This window comes from Homalodisca vitripennis, chromosome 6 (genome assembly GCF_021130785.1).
Source record: "Homalodisca vitripennis isolate AUS2020 chromosome 6, UT_GWSS_2.1, whole genome shotgun sequence".
In the NCBI taxonomy this organism is placed as follows: domain Eukaryota; kingdom Metazoa; phylum Arthropoda; class Insecta; order Hemiptera; family Cicadellidae; genus Homalodisca; species Homalodisca vitripennis.
Window position 1 is genome coordinate 113,589,675 of NC_060212.1, and position 17,942 is coordinate 113,607,616.

Below are 17,942 nucleotides of genomic sequence, written 5' to 3' on the forward strand. Positions count from 1 at the left end.
GACAAATAATACATAAGTGCTTAGCGTAGAAGAATTATCAACTAAACTTTTTCCAATGCTCCAAGATTTTTCCTTAATGAAACTGCCTTTTGCAATTTGTAAGTTGGAGAATGCCACAGACTGTGTTTATTTATTCGTTCACAATTTATATTAATTTTTATTTAAATATTGTTTTTCATTCCAGTTGTAGAAACTACAACAAGGATATGTGTTGTCAAATATATAAGTTCACAATTATATTGGATGTAATCTCACTTAATGTTGGATGTAATCATGTAATCAATTTATCCGTAAAGGAGCAAGTCCCGAGACTTTATTATCAAAGGGAAACGTTTAAGTCTATCCTTTCAAGTCAAACTAAACCAAAAGCTGGATTCCCTGCCGTAGTATGCCCTTTGGCAGAAAACTATTGACTAGTTAGCAAGAAATGCCTTTGTGATTTGTTTATAAGGATTTGCATCCTTGAGGACAACCCACTCTTCTAGCTTGCAGTATCCAAAGAACGGTTGTATGGAGGAGAATCCCTGAAATCCGTAATACGCATAGGAAAAATACTCATCAAACAATAGATCATGTTTAGTTCCATAATACGCTAAACCTGCAGTCTCCATAAAAGACGAGATGGGAAACTCATACTTGAACTGCAATATTTCAAACTCGGAAGTTAGTTAATGATGTATAAAAAAATCCTGATCACGTGACCGACCGCCCCTCCTCAGATCCAGAAGATCACGATCTTCAGTGGAGGGGAAGCTTCGGGAACCCTTTGTGGGCAACATTTTCACGACCGGTTTGGTAGTCAGGAATTGTAATTCTTGTGTATTCAGGACAAACATCATCTGCTATTTAGAAAAATCTCCGTAAAGGTCATTTTGCGGAACAATTTGTTTATAATAAAAGAGGCTCGTTGCTACCTCTAGAACGTTTGGATGCCAGAGAAGGTGCTTAGAAACACCAATGAGATGGCTCGATTATAGGTTATACTCGTACAACAATTTGTACTGTTCGGTAAATTCACTTTAAACAGTAGTACATTATATTTTAGCCAGTAATGTGTAGAATAATACGTAGTAGACCTAGTAGTGTAAATAAGAATTGACGAATATAGAATGGCTGCAGTATAATAAGAGGCCACCACCACAATAGAATCATAGTAGGGTATATCCTTAAAAACAGTAAAAAGTAACTAAATGTTAAACTGTTTTAACTGTTTTGTTTTGTTACATAAAATGATACACATAGTATAGATATTTTTTATATAACGTAATTCGTGTCAACTTTTGTTTCTATAGTTTATTGTAATACTGCCTATACAATTATATATAGAATTTACACAAACAAGTAAATGAAACCATGAAAGCAAAACTGGAAAATTACAACGGTCCATGTAGTAAAAAGTAATTTTGAAAAGTACGCTACGAAAATTTGGATTTAAAGATAGTAGGAACTATAAGTCTTCATCTTGATCTGCGCTATTCTTGATGTCGGAGCCACGGCTATAACAGTTCTGTGGACATAAGCTCTGATACCTTATTGATCGTTTAGCAAATTAAAACTCGACGTTACCACAATCTCGAGCCTGAGAGCGAAGTGAGCCCAATGCGTGAGGGGCTGATTTCACAGGTAATGTTGCCCTGAAGGCGAGGCGAGTGTCTGTCATAGCCAAGTATTTAAATAGTAAAATGTATTTAGTGCTGTATGAATGGACCCCCACCGTCGGTTATGAGCGGTGTTTTGATTGGTCGGGGGATTGTGTGGCCCCGCCCCCCGCGTCCGAGCCACCTCACCCGACTCCGACCGTCAGTGTGTCTTCCGACTCCGTCAGCAGTGTGTCGACCTCTCAACACGCTCGCTAATCAGTTTTCATTCAAATTTTTTTCAAAGTTTTTAATATTTTTTTTGGACTCCACGAGTATTTCTTCTCCGACAGTGTACCGATGTCGACATTGCCGTTATTATCCGGTGTCATAAACTAACGAAAGTACAGGGTACGCCGCCCCACGGTGGAAGTGGGAAGTACCGCCCCGAGCCGGACTCACCCGAAGATTGCCGAAGTGGAGATCGTGCCGAGACCGCTGTTCTACACACAATCGGCCGTGTCGTGGAAGCGAATGCACTGCTAGGCGGCTCATATCATATCTGTGAGTGACCCTGTTATCACTGGACGATGAACAGCTGAGCTGGAGATGTCCCGAAGGAAACAGGCCCGCCCCATCAGGGTGTTCGAGTCCGAGGATGGTCTGGAACCCGTGGAAATCACTAACGGTAAGTGTGGTGACGTGATGTGCGTGGTGTGAAGTGATCGTCAATGTATACCCTCAACAAAATGTGTGCAATCGCGACAACTTCGTCAATAGTGCAATCTTAACAATATTGTTTACGTTCTCCAAATTAATATCGCAAAATAAATTACTGAATTGTTGTGAAATTTGTCAACCACGAAAATTAGGTATTTCATGTGCAATACTCTAAATATTAAAAAAACAAAATAATTCGTTTATTGCATTTTGAGGCGTCAACACAAAAATACTTGAACTACCATATAATTAATATTTTACTGTGTTTAAGTGAAAATAAAATTAGTAAATTACTGTATTTAGAGACATATGTACATTTTTGTGGATCTCCGCTAAGAGAATGTTATCGCGTGAACAAAACAATCACTTAGTTTTCGAGATTTGTTGAAAATTTTTTATTATAATTATTAAAATGTTTTTTTAATATCCAATGATTTAACTTTAGATTTGGCGATTATTTTAGACATTTTCGAAACCCATAAATAAAGCGGTAATAGGTTTTAATAATTATTATTCCAACTTATAATCAGTGACAGCTGTAAAATCAAGTTATTCTAATTCCTAAAGCTTTAATGCACAGTCATAACATTTACTGTACCTATGTTCGTATTTAAAATAATTAACTTACTTGAACAACGCTAAATAATACTTAGGATACTGACCATATATGGAACTCCTTTCGTGTTGTTTGTTATATTTTAATTTTTAATAACGGGTATTTTCCAAGGCGAATATAAACAAAGTTGTGATCTGCCGGTTGCACCGGGAGGATGCTATAGGCTGTGCGCCGCGGTTACAGAGGCTGAGCGGCCGTTCTCGCTTTCCTTCTGCGGTGCTCAGCCTACAGACCTAGGCTATTCATTTCCTATCTTACAACACACTAAAAAAAGTTATAAAACGTATATTAGATCTTATATCATATACCCAGATCGTAATGAAATCGAAATGAAATATAACTGTAGGGCGTTCACACAAATATTTGAGATTTTATTATTTGTTATTTTATTGGACTAGATTTAAAAAGTATTGTATTTTTATTCTAAGCCTCGCTCTGTAGATTAAATTGGAATTTATAAATCCTAAATTGACCTGTTAAAAGTTACAATGTTCGGTTAGTTGTTACCATGTCGCATATTTACTAAAATGCGATCTAATTGTCGTTTTTATTTTAACTCATCGCGACCCCTATTTAATGTTTGAAACATATATTTGGAGGAAGTGGGCAATGTTTTGATTACTGGAATCAAATTATAAATATAAAATAACTTGTATATACACTACATTTTTGTAAAATGTTAAAATATGCCAAATAAGTGTATGTGGTAATGAAAGGTTTTTGTATACATATTTTTAAGCGGACTCGTTTTTTCGGTGAAATAATTTTGGTGTTCTAATTTAGATTTTGATATATGACATTTATACAACATCTCTAGTGGTTTTTAAGGATTCGATATACTTAAAATGTAGAATGTACGTGCATAAGAAACTTCTATATTGTATTGAAATTGGTTCTTTGGAAATTATTCAGATATAGATTTTATACAGTCAGTAAAAAATATATTGAATTATTCTTAACGTTCATTTATTTAAATACATAGCATATTCTGTTAAATATATGCGAAACGTATTCAGTAACAATAATGTTTATCATGAAAAACTGCAATTATTTGTTTTGTGAATAGCCACAAGTAAATTTAAAAATAAATTGACAAACAATTAATTTTTTGAACTGTTGATTAATCTGATCATTAATAAATAAATAACCATGCCTATAATCTAATTATTATACGTTATTGTTTTCAAATGTAACTATCAGATTCAAACTCTCCAACTTCAAAATATAAAAGATAATGGATTTTTGAAAGAGCTGAGAGTGTTTTATTTTAACGAGAAAATTTAGATTTCTTACAAAACATTGAATTTTATTACCGGCATAATCGTCTACAAAATAAAAGTAGCCAACGTTTAAAAATCTCAAACTGATTGCATATCAATGAAAAAATTAGGCGATATTAGTCAATAATTTATTGTTAGTCTTTCTAAAGATATTTTATTTTATTAACAAATTTGTTAACTCGTATAAAAATATCAAACCACACAATACACTGCATAAAAAGCTATTTGGTTATAAAATGAATAGGTTCATTTATCAGCCGGGGAAGAAAACATCCAGGATAAATTATTTAATTAAAAGTTTTATATAAATCTCCATATATTATTACGTATTCCAGTTTAAAAATGCATTTAATGTGTAAGCCGCCCATACTGGACTGTTTATGCAGAAAGAAACACTTTTATATTAACAAACAATGTTTTATGTTTTATTTTATAAGAGTTTAAAAAATTAATTTTAACTTACTCTTAGTTTAGTGATTAATGTCAATTTTTTATTGTTAAAAAAGTCAATACAACCTATAACGCTTTTTTACCTTACTTAACATTCTCGCGTTGGGGGCATTTACATCGGCAGAAGGCAACCTTCTGTGTGCCAGTTCTCATTAGGTTTTCTCAGAAGTATCTACTTGTTTATTCCAGCTAATTAAGTAAATAGCGAATCCTAAGTAAATCTCCACCTGTGTGGTAATGACTAGGCATTCTCCGCGGAATTCTTTAAGTTTTGTCTTTTTAATCAGCGCAGACCATGGTTTAGTACGCGTACTAATACGTGATTTGTCCTAACTTGGATTAGACCTGTGTTCAACAAGCGTTTCATCAGCTACAGTAAGCCAATGTTTGCTTTACTGCCAACGCTACCTGGTATATGTATGTATAGCCGCACCTGGAAGCTATTTAATAAATGTGTATTTTGTAATTAATGTAAAACCGGTTCTGGATGATGCGCAACACATTATATACCAGGGATTAAACTGAGAAACGGCTCGATCTAAACAACCATTTCAAGACAAGAATAAGTTTAGTTAAGATAAGTATAGGTTTGTAATTAAAGCAATGTGTGTGATGCTTACAGTTTTTGCTTCCAGGAAATTTAGAAATTAAAACTTGTATATATTGAAAACTTTAATAATTTATCTTTGAATCCGTGCTGGACAGAACGTAATTTACAGGTAAATACTACAAATTCTTGCATTACAAAAGTGTTTGAACTATTTCTTGCTCACAACGAAACCGACTTACTAACTTCTTTGTCCCTTCATTTAGCGCGTACTTACTCCATAAAAATTGCCACCCTGGGTATCGGAGTTTCTAAATTATGGCAAAAACAACAAATCAAATAACCGGAGTACCGCAAGGATCCATCTTCTGCTCTTTAATTCTTCCGACAACAATTAGCCGAACAAATCTGTGCCAATCTCTTAAAGACAACGGCTAGATCTTAACAACCATTTCAAGACAAGCTGAAATAATTTTAGTTAGGATAAGTGTAGATTTGTAATTAATGCAGTCTGTGTGATGCTCACCACTTTTGCTCAATATTCGCTTCCAGGAAGTTTAGAAATTAAAACTTCCACATATTGAAAGCTTTAATAATTTATCTTTGAATCCGTGCTGGACAGAACGTAATTTACAGATGAACACTACAAATTCTTGCATTACAACAGTTTTTGAACTACTTTTAGTCACTGTTGTTTCGAACTTCTTTGTCACTTTATTCAGCGCGTACTTACTTCATAAGAATTGCCACCCTGGGTATCGGAGTTTCTAAATTATGGCGAAAACAACAAATCGAATAACCGGAGTGCCGCAAGGATCCATCTTCGGTGCTTTAATTTTTCCGACAACGATTAGCCGAACAAATCTGTGCCGATCTCTCAAAGAGGCCCACAATAGCCGGAAGCTATCCTACAATAGCGGACTAACGTCGCAGCGTCCGCATCCTATTTATAGACATCCACCAGAAGACAAAAGAACTATAAATAAGATACATTAACTATTTCAGTTCGGAACGCGGGATGGCGGGTAAAAAATGATAACGCGCGTTAATGCCATCCGCGTGGTACATTATTTTAATAGAATAATCATTGGACGGCTGTAAATTAATTAAAATGGTGTTGTAGTCGGTCTGATTAGAAATGGACCATTTGTCCCTTGGAAGTCGGCCAGGCTGATGTACGCCCACGCGCGACTGATAGACTACAGTATTATCAGTTTCTGGTAGCCTATCAGCAAACCTGTTGGTGCAGTAGATGTTGGAGGGAAGTGACCGAGCTCTTTCAATGTTGGCCATTTCGATGTAGATTGGAAGCAATATTATCGGCTCATGCCATATTAAAATTAAGGGGATATTTTGTTTTTAGGTACGTTTTTATTGCTCCTCTTACCATCTCTTTATGTAATTGTTTTTTTTTTTCAACATTCTTAGAACTGTAATTCAAATGTATGTTCCGGACCTGGATTTGAAAACCCGATAACATTTTTCGCTCGCAAATAGAGGGAATTAAATTTGACCAACTTCAACCAAAAAACTAGCAAAATCATGTAGCGTACCAAAGGCAAAAAGTAAAAAATTGCCATATGTAAACGCAGTATAAAAAATTATAGTAATAATATTTATGGCGTGTCTAACAGATAAGTGTTAAAATGTGTTTTTCACACTCGGATTTTAGTTTTTCATTTATTATGCCATTTCTAGACACAAAAGCGTCCAAGGTAGATAATAATTTAGTTTTATTGCACGGGACATTTTACTGCCGCCCAGGAAGATAATTAGTTGATTCCATATCACATAGTATGAATGATGTTTGTGTTGGTCTTAACGACGTGGTTGACTGTACATTAAAATCCATTTCAATAGATCCCTGAAGTATTTGTTTTGTGTTTCGAGTTTATATTTCAGGACTTAAGTGCATGCACATTTCATAGATATTTATTGCGCCGTAAAATTATCATAAATATCATCGTTTTATTACCGTGAAGTATTTGTGCATAATGATTGTGGCATGGCATAAAAGAATAAAGTTAATTCTGATAATTTATTTGCTTTTGGTTTTATCATTATAGCGAGTTTCAACTTTGCACTTTGCTGTTATCTAGGATATTTTAGTGTATGTTAATTCTTCTAATGGATTTGAACTATAAACCATTTCTACATGTGTATAAATCAGCAACTGCATGAGTGGTAATGTTGCTATGTGTAATTAACGTTTAGTTTTCTATTGCTTATTGGATTGTGAAGCAGAAGAGAAAAACGGTGACATGGACATATATAATATAACAAAGTTTTTTTGTTATTAAATCATTGATATTTCATTTATATATTTCGAAATGAAAGAAACTTTGAACTAAAACTGTGTTGTACCAGTTTCAATCACAGATGAAATATTTTTTACCACGCAGAATTATTTGTGTAATTAAACGTTATGTGTGACAAATAATGTGTAATTGTCTACTTAACGTGAACTGTCAGAGGGTTTGAAGTACTTTAAATATGTTTTTGAAATATTACTTCCATAAAAATTTTTTTTTTACTTTTCGGTGTCCTTTTTGTTTAAAAAAAGTCTAATCTAATCAATCTTCAGGTTACAGTTCTATATACAGGGCTCTTATCCAACCAACTAGAAACGGGTTTTCCAACCCACCTTCAAGACCCTATTCACCTTAAAAGAGACCTTGAACTTCTCAATGAAAAATTAAAACAAAAATGTTTTTTTTTATTTTAACAGCGTACAAACGAATACAGAAATGTATTTCTTCCAATTTCTTGATTAGTGTTGGTCTTAACCCCAATCTAAATAACGCATAATGCGAATATATATTTATATAGATATATATAAATAATTTAATTAGTATAGCTCTTAGAAATTTTGGACACATGTATTTTTAAAATAGCTACTAAAGGACTTCAAACTACGCTTCATTTGTTTTAGTATAACTGATTATTACAATTACATGGTCAACTTCAATTGTCGTAATTCCACTTTGCATAGACGATCAAGGCTTTAGATGGCCCTGTTGAAAAATAAGCAAAGTCTCAGGGAGAAATGAATCATCAAACATTTTAATAAGCAGAGTCTCAGGGAGAAATTAATCATCAAACATTTTAATAAGCGGAGTCTCAGGGAGAAATGAATCATCAAACATTTTTAATAAGCAGAGTCTCAGGGAGAAATGAATCATCAAACATTTTAATAAGCAGAGTCTCAGGGAGAAATTAATCGTCAAACATTTTAATAAGCAGAGTCTCAGGGAGAAATTAATCATCAAACATTTTTAATAAGCAGAGTCTCAGGGAGAAATGAATCATCAAACATTTTTAATAAGCAGAGTCTCAGGGAGAAATTAATCGTCAAACATTTTAATAAGCAAAGTCTCAGGGAGAAATTAATCATCAAACATTTTAATAAGCAGAGTCTCAGGGAGAAATTAATCATCAAACATTTTAATAAGCAGAGTCTCAGGGAGAAATGAATCATCAAACATTTTAATAAGCAGAGTCTCAGGGAGAAATTAATCGTCAAACATTTTAATAAGCAAAGTCTCAGGGAGAAATTAATCATCAAACATTTTAATAAGCAAAGTCTCAGGGAGAAATTAATCGTCAAACATTTTAATAAGCAAAGTCTCAGGGAGAAATTAATCATCAAACATTTTAATAAGCAGAGTCTCAGGGAGAAATGAATCATCAAACATTTTAATAAGCAGAGTCTCAGGGAGAAATTAATCGTCAAACATTTTAATAAGCAAAGTCTCAGGGAGAAATTAATCATCAAACATTTTAATAAGCAGAGTCTCAGGGAGAAATGAATCATCAAACATTTTAATAAGCAGAGTCTCAGGGAGAAATTAATCGTCAAACATTTTAATAAGCAGAGTCTCAGGGAGAAATTAATCGTCAAACATTTTAATAAGCAAAGTCTCAGGGAGAAATTAATCATCAAACATTTTAATAAGCAGAGTCTCAGGGAGAAATTAATCATCAAACATTTTAATAAGCAAAGTCTCAGGGAGAAATTAATCATCAAACATTTTAATAAGCAGAGTCTCAGGGAGAAATGAATCATCAAACATTTTAATAAGCAGAGTCTCAGGGAGAAATTAATCGTCAAACATTTTAATAAGCAAAGTCTCAGGGAGAAATTAATCATCAAACATTTTAATAAGCAGAGTCTCAGGGAGAAATTAATCGTCAAACATTTTAATAAGCAAAGTCTCAGGGAGAAATGAATCATCAGACATTTTAATAAGCAGAGTCTCAGGGAGAAATGAATCATCAAACATTTTAATAAGCAGAGTCTCAGGGAGAAATTAATCGTCAAACATTTTAATAAGCAAAGTCTCAGGGAGAAATGAATCATCAGACATTTTAATAAGCAGAGTCTCAGGGAGAAATGAATCATCAAACATTTTAATAAGCAGAGTCTCAGGGAGAAATTAATCATCAAACATTTCAATAAGCAGAGTCTCAGGGAGAAATTAATCGTCAAACATTTCAATTAGCAGAGTCTCAGGGAGAAATGAATCATCAAATATTTTATCACGCGTCTTGTTGTTTAGTCCCAATGTTGTATTGTATACACAGCAAACACAGACATCTACTTTGTATTCTTTTTCGCGCGCCATTATCCGAGATAAAACCAAGGATCATGCTGTGAGTACTGTGTTCAACTGCGATTACGTGTTTGCTTTTGCAATCAGTGATACCAACATCGGAATCTTATCAATTGAAATTTCCCGCCGTTCTCTTGCCAGCCGTGTAAAAGCATGTCGATATCCCCCCACGCGCCGTTCAGAGACCCACACTCCGCCGTTTATGTCCGTTTGGTAGCCGATCCCGGGCCGATCGCCGTTTATAGATGTAACCTCCAATGTGGCTAGTCGCCGTGCCCCTACACTCCTGTCATTGGTGGGTTTCATTCATAACTATGTACAGTTCTGGAGATAACGTGAATTTTCATGTAGTGCCTATATTAGTTTGATAAATTAAATTTGACAGCATTTCTGTGGCAACAGACTTTGGGTCCAAACATATAGCATTTATTAATCATCTCTATGCAGACACCTATTTTTTCTTTTTTTTCGTTTTTTAGGGATATAGGACAAAATAATATATTTATCTTTACTAGGTACCTTCGTATTAACCTACACATTTTCTTCTTTTTTTAAGTTTGCCATTTACGATGGCAGGTTTGAAAGGATGAACAGACATATGTCATAAGGGCGGTTGGTACAAACACTTAGACGTAAAATGATGAATGCAATTGGTGGTGTTTCATGTATTGGATTGGATTGAATAATAAAATTGTTTATAACTAGTTAATATAACATGAAGTAGACTTCGGACATTTTGCATCGTTATATGTTACAAAACGTAACATAAACACAACGTTTCATGGATTGAAATCCATCCTCTTCTTCAGGTGAGAAAACTGTTTAAAACGTGCGGCAATGAGGTACTTAGAAAAAAGAGAGAAAACATTAGAGAAAGAACATTTTGTAATATAAAACGGTGGCAAATATCCGAAGCCTATTTCCCATGTCATTAAACTAGTTATAAAATATTTATGATTTAATACAGTCCAATACATGACATGGTACACTAAGTGTATTCATAATTTTATGCAAAAACAGTAACTTAAGCCCTCTAAATGTTTTGACCTTCCGCTCATGCGTTTAAGATTAATAGTAAATTAGTTTGTCAGTAAATCTTTACAGTTACGTCAAAAATGTAGTGGAACAAAAATGTAGGTAGTTTACCACAAAACGTTTGGATTTTAATAGAACAAGATGTATAAAAAGATAATACATATCAAAAGTTACAGGTATATTATACATTTATCGACTCTACTCAGATCTGTAAGCAGACAAAAAGCGAATTACCAAAACAATCTGGAAAATAACTTCAACTGCAGCTGCGAAAATAGATTCTAATTCCAATACCTTACAAATGCATTACACAAAACAACGAGATGACCACCATGGAATAGTTCATGACCGATTAAAATAGGAAAAGGTGACCTTTAATTTAATCATACTTTCACATGTGTGTTTTTATACACAGCTATGCAGCAATCATTGCATTTACATAGAAATGTGTGCGTGTTTCCGTATCTTGTGAGAGTAGTTATATAAATTATTTAAATTGATTTAATTTCCATGTTACACATCTCAATCTACCTTAAAGCTGTACATTCTTGGCAAATAAATACTTGTTTTTATAAGTATTCTCAAAGAAATGTATGACTGCGATTTTCCTATGATTTTACAAGAGAGTGTAACGCAAGGTAACTCTTGTGAAAAAATATTCAATATTTTAATAAGTCAATAGTACATTTGCTTTATTGCACCTTTTGGGAATTTTTTAAATTGTTTAATTGTTTCCAACTTGAAGAAATGTACCTTGCTTTTTGTGTGCAATCCCTTAGTAATATCATATTGTTTTGTACGGGGTAAAATATATTGTTTCCGTTTCATTCACTGTTTGTACAAATATACTTTGTGTCAAATGTGCCTATCCAACAGTATATAATAAGGACTCAGAATAATATTGGATTTTTAACGTAGGTTTTTATTGCTAGTAACAGATCAGTTGCTCCGAGGATACACTTCAAACAAATATACTGTAATTAATAAAAAGTAACGCACACTATGCAAAAACTAGCAGCTTTAAACGAACAATATTTTGTTGCTGAATGATAAGATATTATTTTTACAATGCTTGAATGGAGAGCATTGTAAAATAGCATAATAATAAAATAGATACATGCAGAACATGAATCTGAATTACGTAATAATTAATCTTTTCCCCAGTTGGAAATACTAATGCGGTAGCTAATTTTAATCTTTGTATTTTCTTAGAGTTTATCATCCTAAATCTACATCTACATAGGAAAAAAAACCACAGGATCATTTTTTATTCTTGTTTTAAGTTAATTATTGTTGGACGATGATTTCAAAGGATAACAGGTTTAAATACGTAGCAACTGTCGAGACAATAATTAATGTACGAAAACCTTTTATTCCTTTATTGCACTTTAATGACTAAAGTGCATTAAAAAATTACATTTTAGGCTTTAATAATAAATCCATACAGAGTAAAACCCACTTCTCCTATTGATAATCAATGTCCAAAACCTGCTATTCCTTTATTGCTTTGTAATCAATTAAGTGCATTAAAAAGTTTATACTTTAGGCAGTAAAACAAGACTCACAATTTTCCTGTCCAATCTTTATTACAAAGCAATAATTCATGGAATTACGGATCATAAGGTCATTAACATCGTATAAAAAAGTAAGTTTTTGGAATTTTTCAGACGACTCACTGTCAGTAAAGACCAGGTTTTAGACAACCAAAAATGTTTTCGCAAGTACAGACACTTCAAAATAAAACTGTCCACCGGCGGTTATGTAGTATTTACAATGCCTACCGGCGGGGAATAGACGGACCGGCATAGTCTGCAAAGTTACGTACAAAACTATTTCCCTCTGAATAAATACCCGCAATCACCTTTCCAGCGATCCGGCCTTATTCTGTTACCCGTATCTCCTGATAATTTCAAATGCAAATCTTACGTCCACCGGGATCATCTGAATCACTAGGGGAAATCAGCTTGAGGTAGATATATGCCCCGTGTACGCGCTGACTCGCCATTGAGAGGCAGATTTTAAATTGGAGACCCCACTTTGCGCCTTCCCACCCGAGCCTTGTTAATATTTATTTTCCTAATTGTGAAATATCGTCGAGCGAAGCCCCGCCTCCGACAGAATTCAGCCATCTTAATTGCTTTCGTGTGCAGTGAGAATAACTGACAACAGTACTGTTTACGCGGGCTACTTTCGCACGCTTTCTACCGCTAGATGAGGTTCGTACCCGAGCGTACCCCGTCTCAGAGCGTCGCGACGCTTCTTTACTCGTCATTCAACCTCCTAGGAGTTACCACTTCCGGTAGATAGGTGCACTCGATGTCTTCCGTAGGACTTCAAGGTTGCGCACAAAATGAATGCTTCATTAAGAACAGTTACGAGCCCACTTTTCATTAATACAGTTATATCGTCCACTTAATATTTTTGCACTGTAGCTTAGTACACAATAAAGAAATTATAGTAAATAAACAATAATTAATTCTGAGCTTCAATTGAAATATTCAAGTTTTCAGCCCTCATGAAAATGTTAAAAGGTTACAGTAATCTCATAACTAATGAGTTGATAAAGGTGGAGAAAAAGGAAGACCCGATTTGGGATCACCCGTTTTGTCCTGTTGTTCAAAAATCGGGAGAGTTTATAATATACCTGTGGGAATACAACTACAATTAATATTTCTGATCAAAATAATGCTGTGGGAGAATGTGTATGTAAATAAAATATCTTAACAATATCATTGCGATAAAAAAAACAGTTAACGTAGGAAAACTAAGAATTAAGAAAAACCAAGTAAAGTGATAGTTTAAATATTATAAAAGAAACAAGCGAACAATTACCCAAACATAAATATGTCGCAGTGACGCAGAAATTTTGAAAATATAAACAAATTTTAATTCAACGTAAACTTTTCTACTGTTGACATCTACGTTTGCACTTATTGATATGAATATGTTTTTATGTCTATCTGTTGTGCTTTCCTCTAAAATATTATAGCTCTAGACATCTTTTAATTATTGAATTGAAATAAGGGTAGAATGCTATGATTGAACACTTATTACTCATTGTAAAACGTTATTCTTCTTTCACAATCAGAATGACTGCTGTTTAATATCTTTAGTATCAAACTCCATGGACATTATAAGAATTACATTTTGAAATATCTCACACTAAATTATTTGAGATAGTACTTGTTCATGGTAGTAATTGGTTGAAATTGTATTCTTATTCATAGACTTGAAGCATTTTACGTTTTATGGTTTGTTTAAAGTGAAATAGTGATTAATTGTAATGTACGTCTTGACGTAGGAATTTATTTACATCATCAGGCACGCCTTGTACATGCACAAGTACAAAGGTAAAATAGTCGTTAAACATAACAAGTATGAAACACATTAAGCAAGCAACAGTACTAGTTCTATAAACTAGTCACTGTTATTATTAAGGTACGCATCATATTGATAAAATCACGTGTAATTAAATCTGCACGAGTCAGAATTACCAAGTTATTGAGAAGGAAGAGCATACATAGCATTTAACAGTTATGGCGTACTAGGGACTAACTGTGATCTGATAAAGTCATATATTATGAAACACTAAGAAACATTCATTGACAAGAGAAGTTACTTGAACATTTTATACGATGGCTCTTCTTTTTAGTGGGTTGGCAGGAGTAGTATGGGGAATTTGATAAAATGTAGTTCGATGGATAGGATATTGCAGAAGTGATGTATTCCTTGTAAAGTCGTCTCTGAATATGAACTCATCAATGTTTTTCTTGGCGCACAAAAGATACTGGAAGATATATAATGAAGGCAGAGGTAAGATGTTAAGGGATTGAAAATGACGTTTACAAGAATCGTTATAGGAGGCCCCTATTGGCAGTCTGATGATCCTCTTTTGTACCCGGAAGATTTTGATTGATTCGCTGCAATTATCCCAAAAAATGACTCATACGATATGTGGAACTGAACATACGCATGTTATAGCGTCAGAATGGCGTAGAAGGTTTTTTTATTCAGTTTGGTTATTAAGAGGCTTATTTCTGATAATTTATTATTACTGTCAATAAAAAAACTGGGTGAAGAACGTTTGAGGATTCTATAAGTAGCAATGTTTCAGGGACAGAAACAGGATACGCGAGCCAGGCACTTATGAGCCCCGTATGAATCAGGGTACATGTGCACCGTGGTTAGCCGCAAGTCTCGTGTGCGCGCGTGTGTGAGTGTGCGTGCGGCCGCCTCCACAGCTGTTAACGCTTGTCTTCGGGATGGCCCGAGTTTTTGCCCCCGTCATTTAACATGGCCCCACATTAATTAAATTAACCTCAGCTTCTGCTTAATCCCGTTTCTTGTTTGGCTTTTTACCAGGTGCCCTAATTCCGATCTATCGATGACTGTCTAGGGTCGGAAGAAATGAAATGAGTTAAAACGAAAGGGAGAATTAAATCTTAGAAACATGAATTTGTGGGTTTTGATTATTTTCAAAGTGAAAGATCCGGAAAACCTCATATTCTAAAAGTTTAGATCGATTCCTTCCGTTGGAAGACTGCCTCAAATGAGTTAGTACTCACTGGAAAGGTATGTTTACACTCAGCGTGTTTGTTCAATTATTTCTTTATTCCACTTTTCTCTTTGCCAAATTTGTTATACAATTAGAGTTTTAAGAGTCACCTGTACTGGTGGTTATCTTGATTCTAGCACCTCAATAGTGATGTAAAACTTCTAAAAATTGTATTAATCGTAGAATCGTTGTAAATTTTTCATTTTGAGAATACACGTCCAAACTCTTTTAAAACTTTCCAATATTTGTATTGGTTATTGAGAAAAATCTCAAATTTGTTTCCACTTCATTGTTTACACATAAACAGTTTGTAAGAAAAATGAAATTTGGATTTGGATGAACAGTAACTGTATGTCTAAAATAAAACGTTTCCAATGATTCTACAACCACACATACGACCACAAAAGCGTTGGAAATATAACATTATTCTTAAAGGGTAAAAGGTAAAACTGAAGTTGTTTCACTACTGTCCACTCTTAAGATTTTCTCATATGACTACTTAAGAGTAGGGATCACCCCAATGGAGGTTCGTTATTTCTTATTTGACAAACTATATTTTTTTTAAGTAAAACATTTGTGAGGAAATATTAAGAATAAATCATTGTTGCAAGCGACATTTTTAACCCTTTTGCTGCAGTAATAAAACAAAATTAAAGGATCGATTAATACGTAAGATCTGTGTTACATTTGAGAAACCAACTATCGTTCGCTTTTAAACAGATTCTTCTTAGAAAAATAATCTTAGAAACAAAATTCAAAAAAAAAAACGCGCATTATGAATATTATTCGTGTTATTACATTCTATAAGCTTGAGTTAAACACTTTTCAAATAAAAGAACATAATTTTTGAACTTAAAATTTTTACTGTCTTCCCTAATTATTAACTTTATATAGATCTTTTTAAACTTATATGATATGTAGTCTCTTAACATACTTGTTTCTTGTATACGTTGTTATGTACAAATATTCACAAGAAAACGAACCGTTTATTTATCAAAATTCATATTTTGGTTAGTACTTAGTAAGCTCAATCAATGTTCAGGCTCCAAACTGGATGGGTTTCCAAATTTTCTTGGGATTTAATTATTTATTTATTTATTCTTCCAGCGGCAACCGCCAGTTTACAATAGTAGCTTATGAAAAGACAATGCAAATGTAAAAAAGCCATTAGGGTTAACAAGTAACATTATATAACAATATTACAGTGATACTATTCAATACTAATTATGAGTAATAATATAATGCACTAGATAAAATCCATTCAAAAATGCTAATAAATATTGGTCTACAATAGATTAATTAGTAATTTAATAAAATCAAATAGGAATGAATGCAGAGAATATATTGTACTCGCCACCAAAATACCTCACTTGAAAGTCATTGTTATCGAACAAAGATTACGAAATTGCGTTGAACACCTAGTAAATAATGTTCTCATTAAAGCTACGGTTCTTACGCGTAATATTAGAAATGTGAAGTGGTTATTACGCAACAGAGTTTATAAAGCAGATGCCATATAATTGTACAATAAACCGGAGGTAGGCTGTGTACAAGCGATGGTAATTATTGACGCTCAGTCTACGCTAGGCTGTAAAATAATCAAGGTAAATTACATGACATTGTAAAACCATTGAGCTACTGTGGTAATACGGTAGCACTGGTAACAGCGATGTTCTGGTAAACTTTGAAAACTGGGATACAAGGGCTACATTTATTTATTTTATCGTCTGTCTTAGTTTGAATATGAAAAACTGTGTATTTATTCGCTATTGAACTTTAATCCCCATGTGAATTGTTCAACTTTGAATCAATATTTAGTTGTGTGCCTATTATAAATACAATACAAACAGCACATAATTTAGAAAAATCATATACTTTTTCCATTAAGTAGCAAAAATAAAATGAGAAATATGTAGGCTATGTAACTTATATACAGGTCAAACATTTTGAAAGAATAATTTCACTATATTATCGGTCTTTCATCTTTATTCATACTACGATCAATTATTTATTGTTGCTGTTCAACTGAAATTAAATATCGGTTGTTAACGTTAATAAATATTCGTTCTGCAATATCAAAGTGAGGCACAATACTTTGAGACAAATAAAGTTTTTAAATATTAAGACCGATATTTAAAATGATTTTGGACTCTGTGATGTTATAATATTATTGTGTTTCTCCATTTGTACACCTTTATGGGCACCATAAAATAAATCGGAATACTTTTGACAAAAACATTAGGTCTACTAAAAATCTGTAATGTAAAACAAGATAAAACTTCACATAATATGCTGATAAGACTCGAAACTGTATTGTACATTTATGGGGGACAGATATTGAAAGCGTGTAAACCCCATTACGTTGAATGTTAGAACAATACTTAATTGTATAGAAAGTGTATTTTTCCGTGTCAATCTGTGGAATTATTTACTTGAAATAGTGTTAAAACACTACAGACTACTCCAAGAAAGGTATGCTTATTAGTTACTAAACAACTATTAATTAAATGAAGTCATATTGCATCTGAGTTTTAAAAACTGAAATTATT

At 33.4% G+C, this 17,942-nt stretch overlaps 1 protein-coding gene across 6 annotated transcripts in view; it reads left to right on the forward strand.

Moving 5' to 3' along the window:
* Positions 1 to 1,817: 1,817 nt before the first annotated feature.
* The window catches only part of LOC124364743 (homeotic protein spalt-major-like), a 151,059-nt gene continuing 134,934 nt past the window's right edge, over positions 1,818 to 17,942 (forward strand). For all 6 annotated transcript variants that reach the window (XM_046820444.1, XM_046820446.1, XM_046820450.1 and 3 more), the window contains exon 1: positions 1,818 to 2,265. In XM_046820444.1, the coding sequence (XP_046676400.1) occupies positions 2,187 to 2,265 (79 nt within the window). In that variant the 5' untranslated portion in view covers positions 1,818 to 2,186. The remainder of the gene's footprint in view (positions 2,266 to 17,942) is intronic.